Source organism: Rhipicephalus sanguineus, chromosome 4, assembly GCF_013339695.2.
Source record: "Rhipicephalus sanguineus isolate Rsan-2018 chromosome 4, BIME_Rsan_1.4, whole genome shotgun sequence".
Taxonomy (NCBI): Eukaryota; Metazoa; Arthropoda; class Arachnida; order Ixodida; family Ixodidae; genus Rhipicephalus; species Rhipicephalus sanguineus.
The window spans coordinates 19,776,128-19,794,053 of NC_051179.1; the positions used below are offsets into that span (position 1 = coordinate 19,776,128).

General features: G+C 47.4%; 1 protein-coding gene across 1 annotated transcript; it reads right to left on the reverse strand.

Moving 5' to 3' along the window:
• Nucleotides 1-2,290: 2,290 nt before the first annotated feature.
• LOC119388696 (scoloptoxin SSD14) lies at nt 2,291-17,725 on the reverse strand. Its single transcript, XM_037656137.2, has 12 exons — nt 17,529-17,725; nt 15,635-15,760; nt 13,754-13,851; nt 12,756-12,942; nt 11,446-11,594; nt 10,741-10,894; nt 9,970-10,035; nt 9,301-9,373; nt 6,189-6,379; nt 5,509-5,743; nt 4,443-4,568; nt 2,291-2,543 (listed from the first exon to the last, which is right to left on the reverse strand). Exons 1-12 carry the CDS (start codon nt 17,717-17,719, stop codon nt 2,364-2,366), a joined length of 1,776 nt encoding a protein of 591 aa, XP_037512065.1. The 5' UTR covers nt 17,720-17,725; the 3' UTR covers nt 2,291-2,363.
• Between the last annotated feature and the right edge of the window lie 201 nt (nt 17,726-17,926).

Below are 17,926 nucleotides of genomic sequence, written 5' to 3' on the forward strand. Positions count from 1 at the left end.
GAATGATCGTTGTCAGCAGATAACTATCGCATGTGATTTGAGTGGTTCATTGAATTCGGTTTATGAAAAAAAAATATAGCGTGATATAATGTACAATTAGATAATTATTTACGTTGTGGTTATAATTAATTGCTGTAAAATACACTGATTTATTCTAACACTTTCACTTGCTTTAAATTTAGTCTCCAGAACATTTGCATCAAATTATTTAAATTTTATGCATTTATAGACAGTCGATCATAATGCGCGTCGCAAAGGGTTAGTGTCAAGGCTCCTTAGCGTAGTAAAACCAGCGTGCAGCTGGAGAAAGAGGCAACTGTTGACCCAAAAATAGCTGACGTTTCTCCTTATCTTACCTTTTTCGGCCTGCTGTCTTGCGTAACTGCCGGCAGTGTGCATATGAGTGTACCCAAGGAATTTCATTGAGATCCATTATCCTCGCAAAATTGCCACCGCCTGCAGGACGCTGAGGCATCTTCTAGTGTTGGGGTGTAGTCGCAACACGGACATGCGATGCTGTGTTTTCCGTGAAAAATTTTGTAGAGCTTGTGTGGAGATTGTGAACGAGTGTCAATTGAAAAAGCCCACTTGGAAAACGTCGGCGCTGCCCAGACTCTGTTCTATTGTGGTCGACTGTCTACCGATTGCCTACGCGTCGTCATAATGCGGGAACATGTAAATAATTTAGTTAGTCTCCGACCAGATGTGTGGCGTCATTTGGCAATCTGTGACGTCATCGCTTCCTCAAAGGAGTTCACGTATTTTTTTCTGTTCGCGGACGGACGACACAAATCGAGCAAGTGTTCCATTTACAGCACCACTAAAATTAACGGTAAACTAAAGCGAAATATTAAATCAGTTTAGATATATATATCATTCTTTCATAACTCTATTGCAATTCATTCCACCATTATAGGATAATCACTAGAAGTGGAAACGAACGCCAACGTTTCATGCCTGAATTTCGCGCCGAAACCTGAGCACGTGTGATGTGTGACGTCGAAAATTTCAAGTCATGTTGCGTATTTTGGCCACATTAGTTTAATAAAATTTCCTGAACTTGCTTTGTTAAGACATTGGGTCCATCAGAACACGATGTAAACAACTTTTACGCATAAACGAATATGTAGGCCCTAGATCATGCCGTCAAAAAAGATGACGTCACGGCGAGTTGGTGCGGGAACTCAAAGGTGACGTCGCCACTTCTGTTTGTTTTTTTGTGCGTTTTCTTGCTTATCAGGCGCCATCTCGCGATAAGTGGGGTGTTTTCATTATTGTGAAATTGTAATTTACTAATGCGAAAAAGGTCATTTTTCTCTTTGGTCGGCGGTAAAACCATTCTCGTTACGCCGCCTTAAAAGCTTGCTTTTCCGCATTGCGGTTGTGTGTGCAGAAAAGCCTGTCAATAGGACTTGCTAATGGTCTGATGCAGTTCGATTGATCGCTCACATTTACAAAAAGTGGACTTAAACATTTTCGGCTTCAAAAGACTTGTATGCGTCTGGGTATTACACGCCAAAGTTATTAAGGCGAAAACCAGAACATTTTTCATGCGAGCGTGACGTTGATCGAAAAGCTGGCGTGTCGTACAAAAAAGTCACATGACACCCCACTCGCTGGTTGCTCGAGCTGCTCGTTCACTTCGTTTTCGCGGCGTTCGCGTGACTAAAAAAAATTAAAAAGCGATCAAGCGCGTGTTGTTTTGCCTTGTTCAAATAGAATTTATTTATTTATTCTTAAATAGACACGTGTATGCTTAAATGTTGTCCACAGACGCTGCGAAATGTGAAAAGTGAAGCGAAAACATTCAGCCAGTTTCCCGCCGTGAAAACCGTCGGACGGCGAAGTTGTAATGATCACGATGATTTTCAGTATAAAAAATCATAATCATTTCGTTTTATTTATTTCCTTACTCACTCCTGACCTGGTCAAGTGACCTGCGTGACTACCACTAGTACTACTGCCACTACTACTACTAGTACTACCATTGCTACCAGGCCCGTAGCCAGGGGGGGGGGGAGGGCTAGGGGCCCGGGCCCCTCCCAAAGTTTTAGTCAAGTAGGTGTTTTTACCAAAAATAAAAAATAAAAATAGGTGTTTTTCTCAAATACACAAGGTTTTCAGCAAGTGGCAGTTAGGTAAACTGCTGCTTGTTTTCAACAAGCAGCAGTTAGGTAATCTGGTTTCCTGCACTTTTCTTTCGGAGCACGCGGGTATAGTGAAGATCGAATGGTTAAATACAAAGGAGCGAGAGGGAAACGTCGTCGCCGTAACGCCACAAAAGAAAGTCCGGGCAGCAATATAGTCTTCATTACGTCATCAAAACATGCGTGGCTATACGCACGCTGTCTTCCGCGTCACCGTCAATGTGCTACGTTTTTCAGAATAGGGTGAACGTACTGTTCACCGCGCGTTCCGCCATCCGTGTAATTCACGTCGCCCGCGGCAATCCAAGTGTTTCGGTCGGTTAATACGATGCCGTTCAGCGTCGCAGTTAAGGGCTTGTTGACGATGTTGTGGCCAAAGTTTTTCAGCTCCTTCTCCTGCAAAATGTTGAGCCCATACAGTCAACGAACGTGGTCAACCTGTGAACATAATATAGTAATAATTGGGGTTTCACGTCCCAAAACCACGATATGATTATGAGGAACGCCGTGGTCAAGGGCTCCGGAAATTTCGACCACCTGGGGTTCTTTAACGTGTACCTAAATCCAAGTAAAGTGAAGCTTTGGGCTGGTTGGTTCTGCGTAGTGAAAAGGAAACAGTGCGATTTTTTACAGAGGGGGACAATTGTAAAGGGAATGACAGGGACAAGTACACAAGCCTCTAGCACTTCGCCTCCATCGAAATACGGCCGCCACGGCCGGGATTCGATAACCACTAGACCAACGCGGCGGGTGTAACCGTTGAACATAGAAGTGAACAGTGCGAGTCACTCTTTTACAAAGCTGTGCGAAACATGGGTCTGAAACAAACTTAAGTGTTATGATGCACAACAGCTGGTCATGTGACGTACAAAAAACAGATTTTTTTATTAGAAAAAAAGTCGTAAATTTCCACGCAGGGATAGCGCTCACGGCGACGCGTTCAGTCGCACTGCAAGCTTGCAATTATAGGATGTTCTCTTTTGCGCAGCTTCATAGCGTAGCAGTTCTCGTTGTCCATTCCGAATCAAGTATGGTGTAGCTACTGTGAGCTTCTGTAACAGTGCATTCATAGGTTATTCCTCCTCATCTTCCTCTTCGCTAGTTTTGTCGACATGCGGGTTCGCCTAATTATGTAAAAGAGCAGCCAATCAAAGCTAGTTTTTAGAAATTACAAATACAGGGGCTACCGATTTTGATATGTGAACATATGCGACGGTACTCCGTCCACGTGCTCATGCACTGTAGTGTGTCTAAGTCAAAAGCTTATCCAGTTACTTAAACAAGCAAACAAAGACACACGAACGTTCTCGTGAATGGCATTGTCCTTCACGTGTTTATTCCACAACGCCATAATGTAAGCGCTACTACTACTCGCACTACTAATACCACTAACGTTACTGTTACTATACTACTCGCGGGATCGAATCCCGGCCGCGGCGGCTGCATTTTCGATGGAGGCGAAACTGTTTGAGGCCCGTGTACTTAGACTCGGGTGCACGTTAAAGAACCCCAGGTGGTCGAAATTTCCGGAGCCCTCCACTACGGCGTCTCTCATAATCGCATCGTGGTTTTGGGACGTTAAACTCCAGATATTATTATTATTATTATATATGTTACTATACTACATTTACGATTACTAATAGTACTACTACTACCACTACTACTACTACTACTACTACCACCACCTGACCACCACTACTACTACTGCCAGAATCTCCAAATGTCAAATAATTAACTCATATGTTTTACCGCTAGTAGTATTTTCTTGCATTTTTGTTCGTTGTCTTAGTATCACAATATAGCCTTACAGCGGGCTGCAGCTTGACTAACTAACTAACTAACTAACTAACTAACTAACTAACTAACTAACTAACTAACTAACTAACTAACTAACTAACTAACTAACTAACTAACTAACTAACTAACTAACTAACTAACTAACTAACTAACTAACTAACTAACTAACTAACTAACTAACTAACCAACTAACTAACTAACTAACTAACTAACTAAATAAATAAATAAATAAATAAATAAATAAATTTAATGAAAAATTTGTCTTAACAGTGTGCCTGGAGCCGCAAAATGGCCTGCATATATAGGCAGCATGGACCGCTTGCTGCTATGGCCAAGGCTTCGACGGTGCTAGGTAAAGCTCAGGAGTGAAATTAGACCACTCGTAATATACTTAGCGAACAGTGCTATATGCCGTGTTGTCCGTTGCAGGTGCCTTACGGCACATATTTTGAACGCTAGACGATATGAAGCAAACGTCGAGGTTCTGACTTGACATACCGGATCAAAGCCTCCGAGTTTCGGGCCCACCGTGAGCGAGAAGGTATTTTTGTCAGGGTACGGATGCACTCGCACGCTGTTGTGGGCACAGTCCAGTACAGCGAATGTGCCGATGCATTCCAAGAACTGAGACAAACAAAAAGGACAGAATAAAACGCAGTCATCGCCTTCGCACAATTCGAGTTTCAATCAATCAAGCCGCACCGTACAATCTCAGTAGCGAGACCTGTCACTTCTTTATCGTCCTACATAACAGGAGATATTACATTTGATTCATGGAATTTTCATTCGTTTCTTGAATGGTGTATGGGGCGCAGAGCATTTGAGAGCAATACATTGAAAATGATTCGGGAAAACTTAGGTTGTGCTTGAGCGACGTTCTGGGGACAATTGATTAAGAGCAAGATGTTGTTCTACGCTGCCTCAGTCTAAAATTTAAGTAGGGTCACGTAAAATCGAGGCACTAATGTTTGCCCAAAAGTGTTTGTGCCCCCGCATCATGTTACACGAGTGTCTGTCCGTTTAAAAAAGCAACAACTGAGTAGCTCGTTCGATGGTTCGTCTCATTAAAGGGGTACTGACACCAACTTTCCAAGCTGAGTTTATTCTGTCATACAAATCCTGCATACAGAGACGGCTCTGCAGTGAGTAAGTGTGAAGCTCATTGAATGGTGATAATTAAAGTTCATTTTCGCATGGCGCACCAACTGAAATGGGCACTAGCGTGATGTAAGGCTAGAGTGTCAATTATAGCGACTTCAAGTGCCAGTATGACTAGCTGTGATGACGTCAGGTACCAAAACATGCAATATGACCGCTTGCGCGCCACCGAAACATTCAAAATGGCTGCCTGTGCGTCGCCAACAAAGCTACGCAGCGGAGCTGTCGTGGAAACATCACGATATCTTGCGCGAGCACGTGACGAGAAGCTCATACTGTGCCGTGGCGTCAAGGTACAGTAGGAACCGAAACTAGATTTTTAAAATATGCTGTAATTAATTTGTCATAGTGCACTCACGCTTACCAGTACATTTTCTAGGCTACCGCAGTTGCGTTAGCCCCTCACCTGTCCCATGGCCGAGATCCCTTGGAGGCCGCCTGTGGCGCCAAGTGCGGCGAACAGTGCTCCGTCTTTCGCGTCTGTTATTATGACGGGTGTCATAGTAGTGACGGGTCGTTTCACCATACCGTTCGCGTTGTTCTCAGACATTGGCAGGCCATTTCTACCCCCGGGTATCGAGAACGAATCCATGAAGTTGTTCATCAAGAAGCCGCACGACGACATATACAAGCAGCCAAACCTGCAAACGAAAGAAAATGTCCTAAACAAAGCCTTTATAACTCACAGATTTCGGCGTCTTATGCAAAGACCCATGAGCGCGCTAGGGCAAAGAAATGCGGCCCTCGAAGCTGCTCCGGCCCCATGCGCATTTGTACTAAGGTAGGCAGTTGCACGCTTGAAGAAGGCGAGTCCGCTTGTCGAAACGTAGGCTTCAGCGAAAGCCAGTGTTCAAGAATTTAAGCGGCTTCAAACACTGGCGTGGCTCTGAGGTGGAATACTGCCACGCTGAATACAACTTTTATCTGGGTTCGATTCCGGCCCAAACACCGACCGACCGACCAACTGTTTCATTGATTGATTGATTGATTGATTGATTGATTGATTGATTGATTGATTGATTGATTGATTGATTGATTGATTGATTGATTGATTGATTGAATGAATGAATGAATGAATTCACTCACTCCCAGTTAAGGCTCATAACAATGGACAGCGCGTTGCCTCGTTTATCGCGCAGGGCCAGATGAGCACCGCCACCGTCGTCATAGTCGATGCTGGCGGTGGCGTTGTACTCGGCGTAAGTCTTGAGAGCAGCCCTCGGGTCGTAGGCTCCGTAGAAGGAGCGCAGCACTTGCACGGTGTAGTTGTGCTGCGCCTGCGAATTGTGCGAACCCTTCATGTGACTTCGCGAAACCCTTTTACGATGCAGAGTCACCACGATCATCACTCTCAGCCTCTTTTATTCCACTGCAGGACGAAGGCCTCTCCCTACGATCCGCAGTTTATCCTATCCTATGCGATTCCATTTTATCCCTGCGAACTTCTTAATTTCGTCACTTCATCTAACTCTCTGCCTTCCTCGACTGCGTTTCTCATCCCTCGGTAACCATTCTGTTGCTCTTACTGTCCACCGGTTGCCTGTCCTACGCATTACGTGGCCAGCCCAGGTCCATTCCTTTCGTTCGATGTGAACCAGGATATCCACTACCCCGGTTTGTTCCCTAACCCATTCTGCTGTCCTCCGATCTCTTAATGTTACTCCTGTCATTTTTCGTTCCGTTGCACGCTGCGTGGTCCTCGACTTTTTCTCTAGCTGCTTTGTTATCCTCCATGTGTCAGCCCCACATGTTAGAACTGGCAGTATGCAGTGATTGTATACTTTTCTCTTTAATGACAGTGGCAGATTAGCTGACATCTGTGAGTGCCTACCGAATGTGCTCCAGCCCACTGTTATTCGTTGGGGAATTTCCTTTTCGTGATTAGGCTCTCCTGTTATACCCGTGTTACACAGACAGCCTAAACCTCGGTTAGTGTAACCGCGGTTACGCGTAACCGCGGTTCGCTTACGTTACACGGTATGCGAAACCGCGGTTATGCCGCTAACCGCGGTTGTGCCAAACCGAGCTTGGCGACCTCGGTTTGGCAGTTAACCGAGAAAATGGCGTCCTCCATGGTGGACGTGTGCACGCCGGCGAGCGTTCGTGAAAAACGAATTGCACTGCACAAACCACGGAAAGCCTGATGCCTTTGGGAAAACAATTTGCGTCATCTACGGAGCACCTCAAGGAATGCGAAAGTGGACGCGGCAATAACAGCCGAGTTGAACGCCGGACTGTCGCCACACGCAGAGCCATTCACGCCAAAACAAGTCCGCTTTAACTGAGGACGATTGTGCGCCGTGTAACATCGGCGAACCATGGTTGGCGCTAACCGTGGTTCAGCGCGGTTAACCGTGGTTGGTCGTAACTGCGATTAACTTGCCTGTGTAACAAGGGTATTAGTCGCGTTGTTCGCGTGGTTTCCTTCTTGTGTCCCTGTCTGTGTGCGCGCCCCTTCCAGTCTAAATATCTGCTGTTAGTACTTGGCCTAAGTATACATATTCTTGTGTACACTCCAATGTATGGTTTCCAATCGTGAACTCTCTCTTTTGCCAGACAACGTTTAATTCGAGGGAAACATCGCGACTTGTTCAGACGGGGAGCACGCCAATTAAAAGGGACGAGGACGATTTAAACATGAAAGCTTAGAAGTTTTCACTTGAACGTCCTAGTTCTTCGTTCAAGATTCTCGAAAATGGCGGACACGTCGAATTAAATGCTTTTTTCTTTGTTTCCGCACATGCACCTGCAGTTCTTTACATATATACTATATATAGTACCTTTAAACGCGTTTACACGTGGCACAAGGAAGATTTAATTCATACCTTCAGTATTTAGGCCACGCGAAGACAGTCTACTTAAAAAAAAAACATTAATTACGAATATTATTCTCCTAGAGAGATGCTTCATTTCATTAAGAAATGAATTAAAATTCTATCGTTATACGTTGATGCACTGGGAGGAGGTTAGGACCTCCTTATGGCAGAACGAACAGTGATTAACAGCGGTGATACAGACTTTACCCTCGAAAAATTTCGTCGAACCTGACGCTGTTATACTATTAAGATAATATAATATCCGAACCAGATGACATTACATAGTTTTGCTCAGTAGACATCTTAATTACATTCAATGTCATGTCTGAAATTCTATCGCGTAGTCCCTGATGAAGTTGCGTGTACTTGTGGGGGCGACGTGTGCGAACAGAACGACGGTGTTAGTGCCTAGCAGAATTCTGCTTTGAGCTAGTTGGTACTGGTTCATAACTGAGGATACTTTTGGCGCAACTCAAACAAGGACACATAACACAAAAGCGCGTTTCGGCGCCCGTCCTGTTCTTTTATGCGGTGTCCTCGTTCGATTTGCGCCCAAAGTATCCTCAGTCCTAGTGCCTTTCCGCTATGCTGTAGGATATTTTATATTTTATCAGCCCGACGTCAACTGTTGGCCTGAACCAGAGCATGCCGTGTTGCAGTCCCACGTTCGATACCTCATAAACGCTAGATTTTTTTAGAGGGCTCTAAATTACCCAGAGGAGGAAATTTAGTTGTGCTGTTACAGTTGTGCACGAGTCGAAAACGAACATGTAGCTGTGAGAATTTTTCGAAACGGTGCCGTAACAGCGGAGTTACACGCGCTTGATTATCGAAGCGCGGCCCTCGTTCGTTTCGCTCTTTCCTTCGCTACGCTCCGTTCGTCGGTTCCTCTCTCCCCCAAATACCCTCTGCTCCTCCTCGCACAGAGCTTCTCCTCGCCGTGCGATGAGGAAGAGCAGGGAGAACGCACGTATCTGCTGCAGACAAACGGGTTTTTGTTGGTGCTGACATGACAAGATGCGGGTGATGACGTCACGACCGACGCTGGGGAAACCGAAAGACCCGGATAGGTGCACGGGATCGTGCACGCGCCCGCGGCTTGTAGCGCTGCCGCGTTTGCCATCGTTGGTCGTGACGGCATTCTAAACTCGATGCGCGTGTTTACTTGAAATGTTAAAAAATACCGGTGGTGGTTTAGGGGCCCTCTAAAATTTATTTTTATGCCATCATCGTATCGAGGCTGTAGAGAGCCAGCCAGGCAGGCCAACGTGGGTAGATGTTGCCAAAGAAAAGCTTTTTGCACAACTTTCCTAACATGTTGCATTTTCGGAAGCCTGCTTGTTGTTGCATACGGACTACCCCGTATGCGACAGCACACTTACCCGTGTTCTGATTACCAGCGTGTCGCCGAGACTGGCCTTCTGCGCATAGGTGAACTTCAGCAACTCCACCAACCTAACAGAGTGATAAAGTGAAATGTATGTATGCCACGTAGCTGCGCAGTGGTACTGGGATGTCTACATCGAATGGAGGTTATATAATTAGTTACTATTTCGGAGGTAACATGTAGCAGAGATGTCGCTGGAGCCACCGCTTCTACAAGTGGCCTTGCTTCTTCAATGCAGCAGCTGCTGCCTTGAAGAAGACAAGAGCACTTGTCGAAGCGTTGGCTCCAGCGACACCCCCTGTTCAAGAATATTCATCTCCTGAAGCCTCCATCTTTTCTTGAACTTCTGCCATGCTTGGACACCGGCCTAGAGGTTAATGGCACATTCGACTGGTCGCTACAACGCTCCGACTCGCACTGCAAAAATGTGTAGTCTCTCTTAATTCGAGCCTGAAAAAACGTGTCCAAGCCAAACGTGCAGCTGCTCGCCAGAGCAATCGGGGGCCGTGGTTTGAGGATAGGAAAGACGCTTACTTCTGCAACCCATAACGGAGCACGGATCAGCGTCCAGGTTTGTGAAATTCCAGCCTTCATACAGTGAAGTATTAAGGAAACTGTTGTCAATGAGCTACCACACCAAACTGACGGAGCTCAGACGACTTACCTGTGGAGCTTCGGAATATGTGTATGCGGGACGCTCTTGGCAGCTCGAAGCCTCAATTTCCCGTCCCTGCAATAAGGAACGAAGATTAACACCATAAGAATAAACATTAAAAAATGCTCCAGACACCAGCACAGATTGTTGTTGCAGGAGAGTGGACCGCAAAGATCAAAGGGACCACAAAGATCTAATGCGCCTGCTGTTGTGTTGTAATGTGTTCAGTGCATATTGCAAAGGTGGCTGATAGTTACTGCAGTAATTATTGTCCGCATGCTTTGTTATAGTAATTCGACGGCCCAGCCACATGGGGCCGCTGATTTTCGTGCACGCCTACAGCCGTTATTATGAATTTACACCAACTAGCCCGTATTTCGAGGCTTCTTTTTTACAGGCCGCTTAAGTGGACAGACCCTACCGCTGCTTCTGCGAACTCATGGCGAACTAAAGTGCCAGAACAATTTTGTTAGTTTAGCGAGCCTACACAGCAAACTCGAAGGCCACGGCTGCTAGCGGCGCTGGCGAACACTCCTAGGTTTAAATGCAAATATATACCCCATAAAGTGGACAGGAGGATGACCGCCGCCGTAGCTCAGTGGTAGAGCATCGGACGCGTTATTAGAAGGTCGCATGGTTCGGTCCCTGCCGGCGGCAAGTTATCTTCTCGTCCACTTTACTTTCTTCACATTTGCACCATAATTACAAATAACATCTTCTATACTTTCTTGGCTTTCTTGTCTGTTAGTTCTAATTAATGAAGGCCTGATTGCATCTTACGTGACGTTGACTAAGTCCAGGATGGGCCCCAACAGCGCTCCGCCACCAGGGATGGGAACGGCATAGAGGGTCTTTCCTGTATGCATGCTCAACGCTATCGGCTCTATCCAGTGCGGCTCGTAGCGCTCCAAGTCATCAACTGCCAGCCAGCCCACTGCGATAGAAAGCATGCAACGAACAAGCACATGATTTAGTCACTCGCCATGGAATAGATAGTAGTGAGTCGACGTAAGCATGACACGTTCGTACTCGCACATGCGCAACCCGGCGCAGGAAGGGTACAGAAATGCGGCCTTCGAAGGTGCGCTGTTCACGTGTATATTTGTATGCGCCAGTTTCCATAACTGATGCTCTCTTGATTGTGGGCTTGTGGTCGATCAGCCGTTTCTGATATGGCAATCTGTCCTTTTATCGACGTCACTTGACATTTACCGTTGCCACATGTCATTGTTACCTGGATATGAACACATGGCCTCATGTTCCGGCGCCGGCGCCCGAACGTGAATCACTAGGTTGGCGCGCCGTCGCACCACGCTCGCAACCAATCAGAGCCGTTTCTATTCCGCCGTGGATAGAAAGAAATAAAGAAAAAGATTATAGAACGAAACAAAGAAAAATAAAAGTAGTAGGTCAGCCTTGCCTCCATTTTCCTTTTAGGGGAAGGGCTCCTGAATTGTTTTTATAAATTTAAGGCAGTACACTTACGGTCTCGCGTGATGTCGTCCTCCAGTCGCTTGGCGTGCTTCCCCGTGTAGAAGCATTTCCAGCCTTCAGTAGCCACGTCAATCAGCAATTTGTAAAGGCGCCGATTGGCCCTTATGTACAGCCCGGTATTGTCCTTCAAGAACATGCGACTGAAAGAGAACGTGAAGGAGCCACAATGTAGAGACATGCCTACGAAGACAAAAATGAACGACTCTTGAGCAAATGCGGAGCCAATGTGCGTTTCGTCGCCAGGGACATTAAGATTTTCGATTGAAATGACCGTTTAGTTGAACGCGTCAATCAACTTACACGCATAGGAAGGAGCAGCGAAAACTGAAGCCAACTACCCTGCTGCAGTTTCTCACCTTGAAGCTCCAGCACCAGAGCCGATGAGCTAAAGCAATAGCTACGCCTCTCTACGCCTCTTTGTGAATCAAACAGTGCTGACGTCACGAAGTACGCGACCGTGGTCCACAACAGATGGCACCTCTCCGACTATCCATTTCTTGTCATTGTGGCGCTTGCAAAAGCTAGTTGTCGCTACACGGATGAAGAATTGTTTATTACAGAAGCATATTTTTCAATACAACTGGACTTTCCCTTAGTGCATACCTAAGCATACAGCAATAGCAGCGGACGAGCGGCGAGGAACGCACGCAATGACGCGAGAAAATTACACATCCCAAAATATCGCGGTCATCCTATTGCCGTCTGCGGCTTCATGCCTTCCTCGTATGAGTCGACCACGTTCGCGCGATATTTATGAGCCATCTCTTGAACACCCCTTAAGAGATAAGCGTGCGAGCATAGGCGGCCACGCCCTGTAGGTCAAGGTATGGAGCCGAAGGCGCGTGGTCCCCCTCCGGCTAAAGACGGGCGGGCGGCGCGCTTTTGAACCCGCCCTTCGACCCTTTGCGCCATCTCGCGGGTTATAGTTGAACAGGCCTCCGCCACGTTGAAACACCTCAGAGATCTGCGTACCGCCACCGGTAAATGGCGCATATGCATTGTTCGCCGTTAGTATACTGGAGGATGTATGTCTGTTTGGCCGAGTGGTTCAACGCGTTGCGCAACGGAGAGAGGGGTCGCAGATTCGAATCCGCGGTTCCGCGCTTAAGAAAAGTTTTCGTTTGGATGATTTTAGCTTGTGAGTTTTGTATATGTATACATACCCATACATATACGGAGCGGCACGGCGAGACCTACGGCAAAAACTCGCCGAGAGTGTCCGTATAACTAATATCGCAATAAAATAATTTTCGCAATAAAAGAAATATCGCAAGAAAAGAAAAGCAACTGCCTAGGCATACCTATAGAGGGAGCCGATTCGCTGTTCGTTCCTTCGTATCGCTTCGGCGACACGCGGCCCGACGAGGATGTTTCTCTGGACTATGTCAATGGCGGGTTTCAAAACGGTGGACCACTTCAGTCTTCCCAGCCTTTTGTGTAGCGCAAACAAGCCTGCTAGGGCGCCAGGCGTGATGGTTGCCAAGCGACCTGCATATTCGTCGTGTAACAATCAGCCACCGCATCAAGCGAAACTTGGAGCTGCAACAAGCGTATACCGTTGCGTGTGCCGGAATTGAGGTACGCACAAAAATTCATGCATTAGAAGGTTAGAAACCAATACAGCTATAAAATGCGACACTAAGACCAAAAGCCCACCATCTACAGCTGCGATTCGAACCCGGACCTCTTGAGTGGGAAGCGGGCATTCTACCCCTGCACCACTTCGGCGGAGTCGCGCGCAACCCTTAAACGACGACACATTGCAGACTACCGATCGCAGCGCTGCAAGCGGATTGACCCTGTTTGGGCTTCACTTTTCGAAGCTCGTTCCGAGCACTCCCCTGTTCTAGTGCACTCTAGCAACGGTAAACGCATGCGTATGGAAATCGTTAGGTTGGTGCATTCGACGTTTCATGACCTTATTAATTCACGTCACGATATACAAAAATTTAAAAAAAAAACATTCCTTTAACAGCCCAAGGTGGCGGCGCCCATGTGTCAGTAAAATCGTCTATATTATCCCGGAGTGCGTATATTATCACGTGACGCGGTAGTTGAAGCGACATCATTCAGACGCTCTTCCGGATCAGCCCACAATTTTTCGTCCTGCAATCGAGCATCGTATACCCCCGTAGGAGAATGCGTGTTGATGATGCCAACGATGACATCGTCTTCAAAAACATAGTTGTGACACGCGTTGAGAAAACGCCGCGCTTTTCTAAGCTTTCGGGGCCAAACGTGTGCATTCGAAAGAGCACGATTTATAGCGTATACATACGTTGTCAGTAAGTACACTTACCGTAGCTTGCCAGCGTCGCGTTCGCCCCGAACCACGACGCGTTGCTTCTATAAGGTTCTGCACCCAGGGCTTCCAGAGCTGAGACTGTGCGTTGCGACCTATAACCAACGATAAGAAGCCACCTCAGTTTTCTGGAAGATGCGCAAAGAATATGTTGCGCCATTCTTAGCATGTGCAGAGCGGTTTTCTGTTATACAGAACACCGGAAAGCTTGGCGGGCGCTCGGCGCCACTGCCGGCCGCGGTTACGAGTTTCCCGCAGGCGCAGTGCGCGCTGTGAGCGGTGCTCTTTAGTCATTCGCCATGTCCGCTACCGTCTGCTGCCACGCTTCGAATTGCCACGAAGCCAACCATTCACGCGATCAAAGAGCACAGCGCACGGTATTCCTGCGCCTGCGCGAAAGTCGTTGCAGCCGCCGGCGGGCGCTGGTGCCGCGCGAGCCGCCGCCACGCGCTCCGATTGTTCCCCTGAACAGAGGACCGCTCTGTACATACTGTCTATGTTGCTTATTTCTGATTGCAATAATGTTTGTGTGTGTGTGTCTGCGTGTAATTTCGCTCCCCGATTCTCCCAAAGACGGTGCTGTTTCGCGAGTTATGCACTATTAATATTTCCTGCTCGGTTTCACTTCCGAGCGTTATCAGATTCCTCAGAACTTGGTGGCTTTGGCAGGCCTCTTATTCATTCAGAATACCTCATTCGCAACAGTTGGAGTTGTAGGCGGCCGTATACATCAGTGATCAGCACTCTTACCCGAAGAGCCCTTCGACCGTTCGCTGTATGTCTTTGGCATTAGCAACTTATATGGCGCAGAATGATGCGCTGCGTACGACTATGACGCGCATCACACTGAGTATATTAAATGCGCATAGCGCGCTTCAAGCTATGCGTAACGCCGCGGTGGCCTAAGGGTTACGGTGCTCGGCTGCTGGCCTGAAAGGCGCGGGTTCGATCTGGGCAGTAGCGGTCGCACTTCCATGGAGGCAAATTGCTAGGGGCCCGTTTATTCTGTGTCATCTCAGTGCACGTAAAAGAACCACAGGTAATTGAAATTACCCGGAGCCCTCCACTACGGCGTCTCTCATATCCTAAGTCGCTTTGGGACGTTAAGCGACGAAAAATCCTTGAACACGTTGTGTTGTTCGAGCCAACGTTTCGGCAAGTGGTCTTGCATTCTTGAGTCGCTGCATTGAAGAAGACAATACCACTTGTCGAGATATTGGCTCCAGCGAAATCCTGTGTTCAAGGATTTTGCATCGCTTCAAGCTTCCATCCTCCACTGCATTTCTGCCTTATTTGGATTTGGAACGTTAAAAAGCATAACCAGCCCATTCATACCTATCAGTCACTTGGACTAACCAACAGACCGAGCAACGAGGTGCCTAAACGACTGACGTCACAGGCACGCGGGCGTGACGTACCTGTTATCTGTCCTATACGCGTTACGATGCCTTCCAAGCTCTTTTTTTTCTTTTGTTCCTAATGTGAACACAAATATCGGCTACTCCTGCTTGCTCTCAAATAACATGCGGTGTGTTACGTCCCAAAACCACGATATGATTATGAGACGCCGTAATGAAGGACTCTGGAAATTTCGATTATCTGGGGTTCTTTAACGTGCGCCTAAACCTAAGCACAAGGGCCTCTAGCATTTTGCCTCCATCGAAATGCAGCCGCCGCGGCCGGCATTCGATCCCGCGACCTTCGGGTAAGCATACGAGCATTATAACCACTAGACCACCGCGGCTGGTTGTTTGCTCCATGATCGACTCTGATGCCTTCCTTTCTGCAAATGTTACGTCTATCATCGCTAAGAAATATGGGCATGCGTATATGAAAAATGCGTTTTTAGAAGCGACCCCGGTGCGTCCGGTGACTCACTCGTCGTAGTATAGGGCCATCATTCCACCGCCAAGTCCACATCGGTGCGGCAGCAACACGGCCATACAGGCGAGGGCAGCCACAGCGGCGTCGCCGATGGCGCCTTTTTGTTTCAATAATATGTTCCTGCGTAGGACGTAACACTCGTGACGATCCATGAGTTGACCAATGGTGCGCTGATGTCCGAATGTATCGGAAAATGGGCGCTTTATTACACATTATATCTTATTAAAGCCTTAGGTGACTCATCACACGCGAAAACTGACCGTCGGCGTCGCACGGCGGCGGCGTGAACACGAGTGATGAAAAAGTGATCATCACGCGACGGCCTCACCATATGAGGTCATCACAACGTCGCAGATCACCGAAATCTGTGACGTCATTATGACGTCACACGACGTGACGTCACATCAAGCCCGTAGCCAGGGGGGGCCCTAGGGGCCCGGGGCCCCCCCCCGAAATTTTGGTGAAGTATGTGTTTTTACCAAAAATAAGTAATAAAAATAGGTGTTTTTCTCAAAAAGTAAAGGCTTTCAGCAACTCTCCCCCTCCCCCCCGGAAAAAATTCCTGGCTACGGGCCTGCGTCACATGATGACGTCATCACATGACATTGTCGCTTGGTCAAAGGTGGGCCAATCACGGAGGCAGTGCAAAATCATATGAGGTGCAGAAAGCTTTCAGTGCCTCCGATCTCGGAGGCAGTGCAAAACCACGTTAGGTGCAGAAAGCTTTCGGATGGGGGGCGGACGAGGATCACTACATCGATTGAGAAGAAAAAGAAGAGGATGGCTTTCGCCTCCGAGTCGTCTTAGGCGAATGTGCAAGGGACCCTATGAGTTTTACGCCTCAAGTCTACTGCGTGTCGATTTTGGTGGCAAGGATACCACCCAGAAGCGGAAGATGCCATAACAGTCGAACTATGTTAAATCGATGCGCAGCCGTGGCGTCCACTTTCTGCCGGCAGCGCACTTATCGATATGACGACGTGCAAGATGTCCAGTTCGGCACAAGTTCCCAGTTCTGCCGCACTCGCTTCCTTAAAATATAAACGTCATTAAATTATTGGTTTTCATAACGCTGTTGCCTACGCAGATGCATACAGAAAAAATATACATACTTAAAGATAAATGTACACACACACATAAAAGGATCGTTGTCCACTGTAACGATTACTTATTTAGTAACAAGGCGTTGAACTGGGCTTTTTTTCTTTTAAGTGCGGAGCACTTTAGAGGCCCCGTTTTTCGTCCATCCACTGTCTCATGTCGAATGGTCACGCAGTGCTCAATACAAGCCTAAAACAAGGCTAACAAGGCTCAAAACCAATGCGAAATAAACTAACAAGGTCTAAAATAAGATAATCTACAGAAATAACCAAGAATTCATCGCAATAATTTACCTAAAATAGCGAAAAACACTTCTGAAGCATTCGGTTGATACCCGCGCCGCGCATTCGGTTGATATACCGGCGCCACCGCCTCGGCAAGCGGGCGATTGTCAAGGGAATCGCTGGGCTGTTTAGTTGGGTTGCCCGTGCTACGCACTTCGTCAGGTTTCACCGAAGGAGTTGCATCAAGTGCAGGATTTAGAACTACACCAAAGCCTACACAAGAACAACATTAGCGCAGTATTTTTTTTTCGCTCGCGGGAAGATGCTTTTTCTCACTGTCATCGCGCGACAAGCCACTTCGTGAAAACATGGAAGAGTTCGTGACGTATGAAGAACCACAGCGCAACTACCGAGACGACGACGAGGCGAGCGCCTTGTTCGTCCGTCTTCTTATCGTCCTCGACTCGGCAGTTTCACTGTGGTTCATCACGACTTAAGGCTTTCGCCTTAGAAAGAAGCAGCGTGTGTAAAGAACGCATTGCTGTGAGAGGCGCCGTACTCACTTGGCTACGGCGACACAGTGATCGGAGTCGCCGACGATGGCCCAATCCTTGTACTCCCAAGTAGTGCTGGGATAGTCAACCAAGGGCTTTGTATACTCGAAGCTAAAGAACGACGCGGACATCATGCTCGCGATCACGAGGACGAGGCCGATAAAGATGAAGAGACACTGCCATCCCGCTGTTATAGCCATGGCCGTGGAGCTGAAAAAAAAGACAGTAGGGAAAAAGTGACACCACAATACGTATTTTTCAAGCGAAGCTTATTATGAGCTACTATATTTCGGTCGTAGCGTTGACGCGAAAAACCCGGCGCCGGCCGGGTACAGAAATGGTGCTCTCTCGATCGTGGGTTTCTCGGCCATCAGCCGTTTCTAATAAGGCAATCTGACCTTTCATTT

What these genes read in the sequence shown, in the direction of transcription:
- LOC119388696 (XM_037656137.2), bottom strand. Translation starts at nt 17,719, where the DNA reads ATGGCTATAACAGCGGGATGGCAGTGTCTCTTCATCTTTATCGGCCTC. An exon ending in CGCGACGCTGGCAAGCTACG is followed by an intron (nt 12,943 to 13,753) that starts GTAAGTGTACTT and finishes ACGAATATGCAG; the next exon opens with GTCGCTTGGCAACCATCACG. An exon ending in CATATTCCGAAGCTCCACAG is followed by an intron (nt 9,374 to 9,969) that starts GTAAGTCGTCTG and finishes TCACTCTGTTAG; the next exon opens with GTTGGTGGAGTTGCTGAAGT.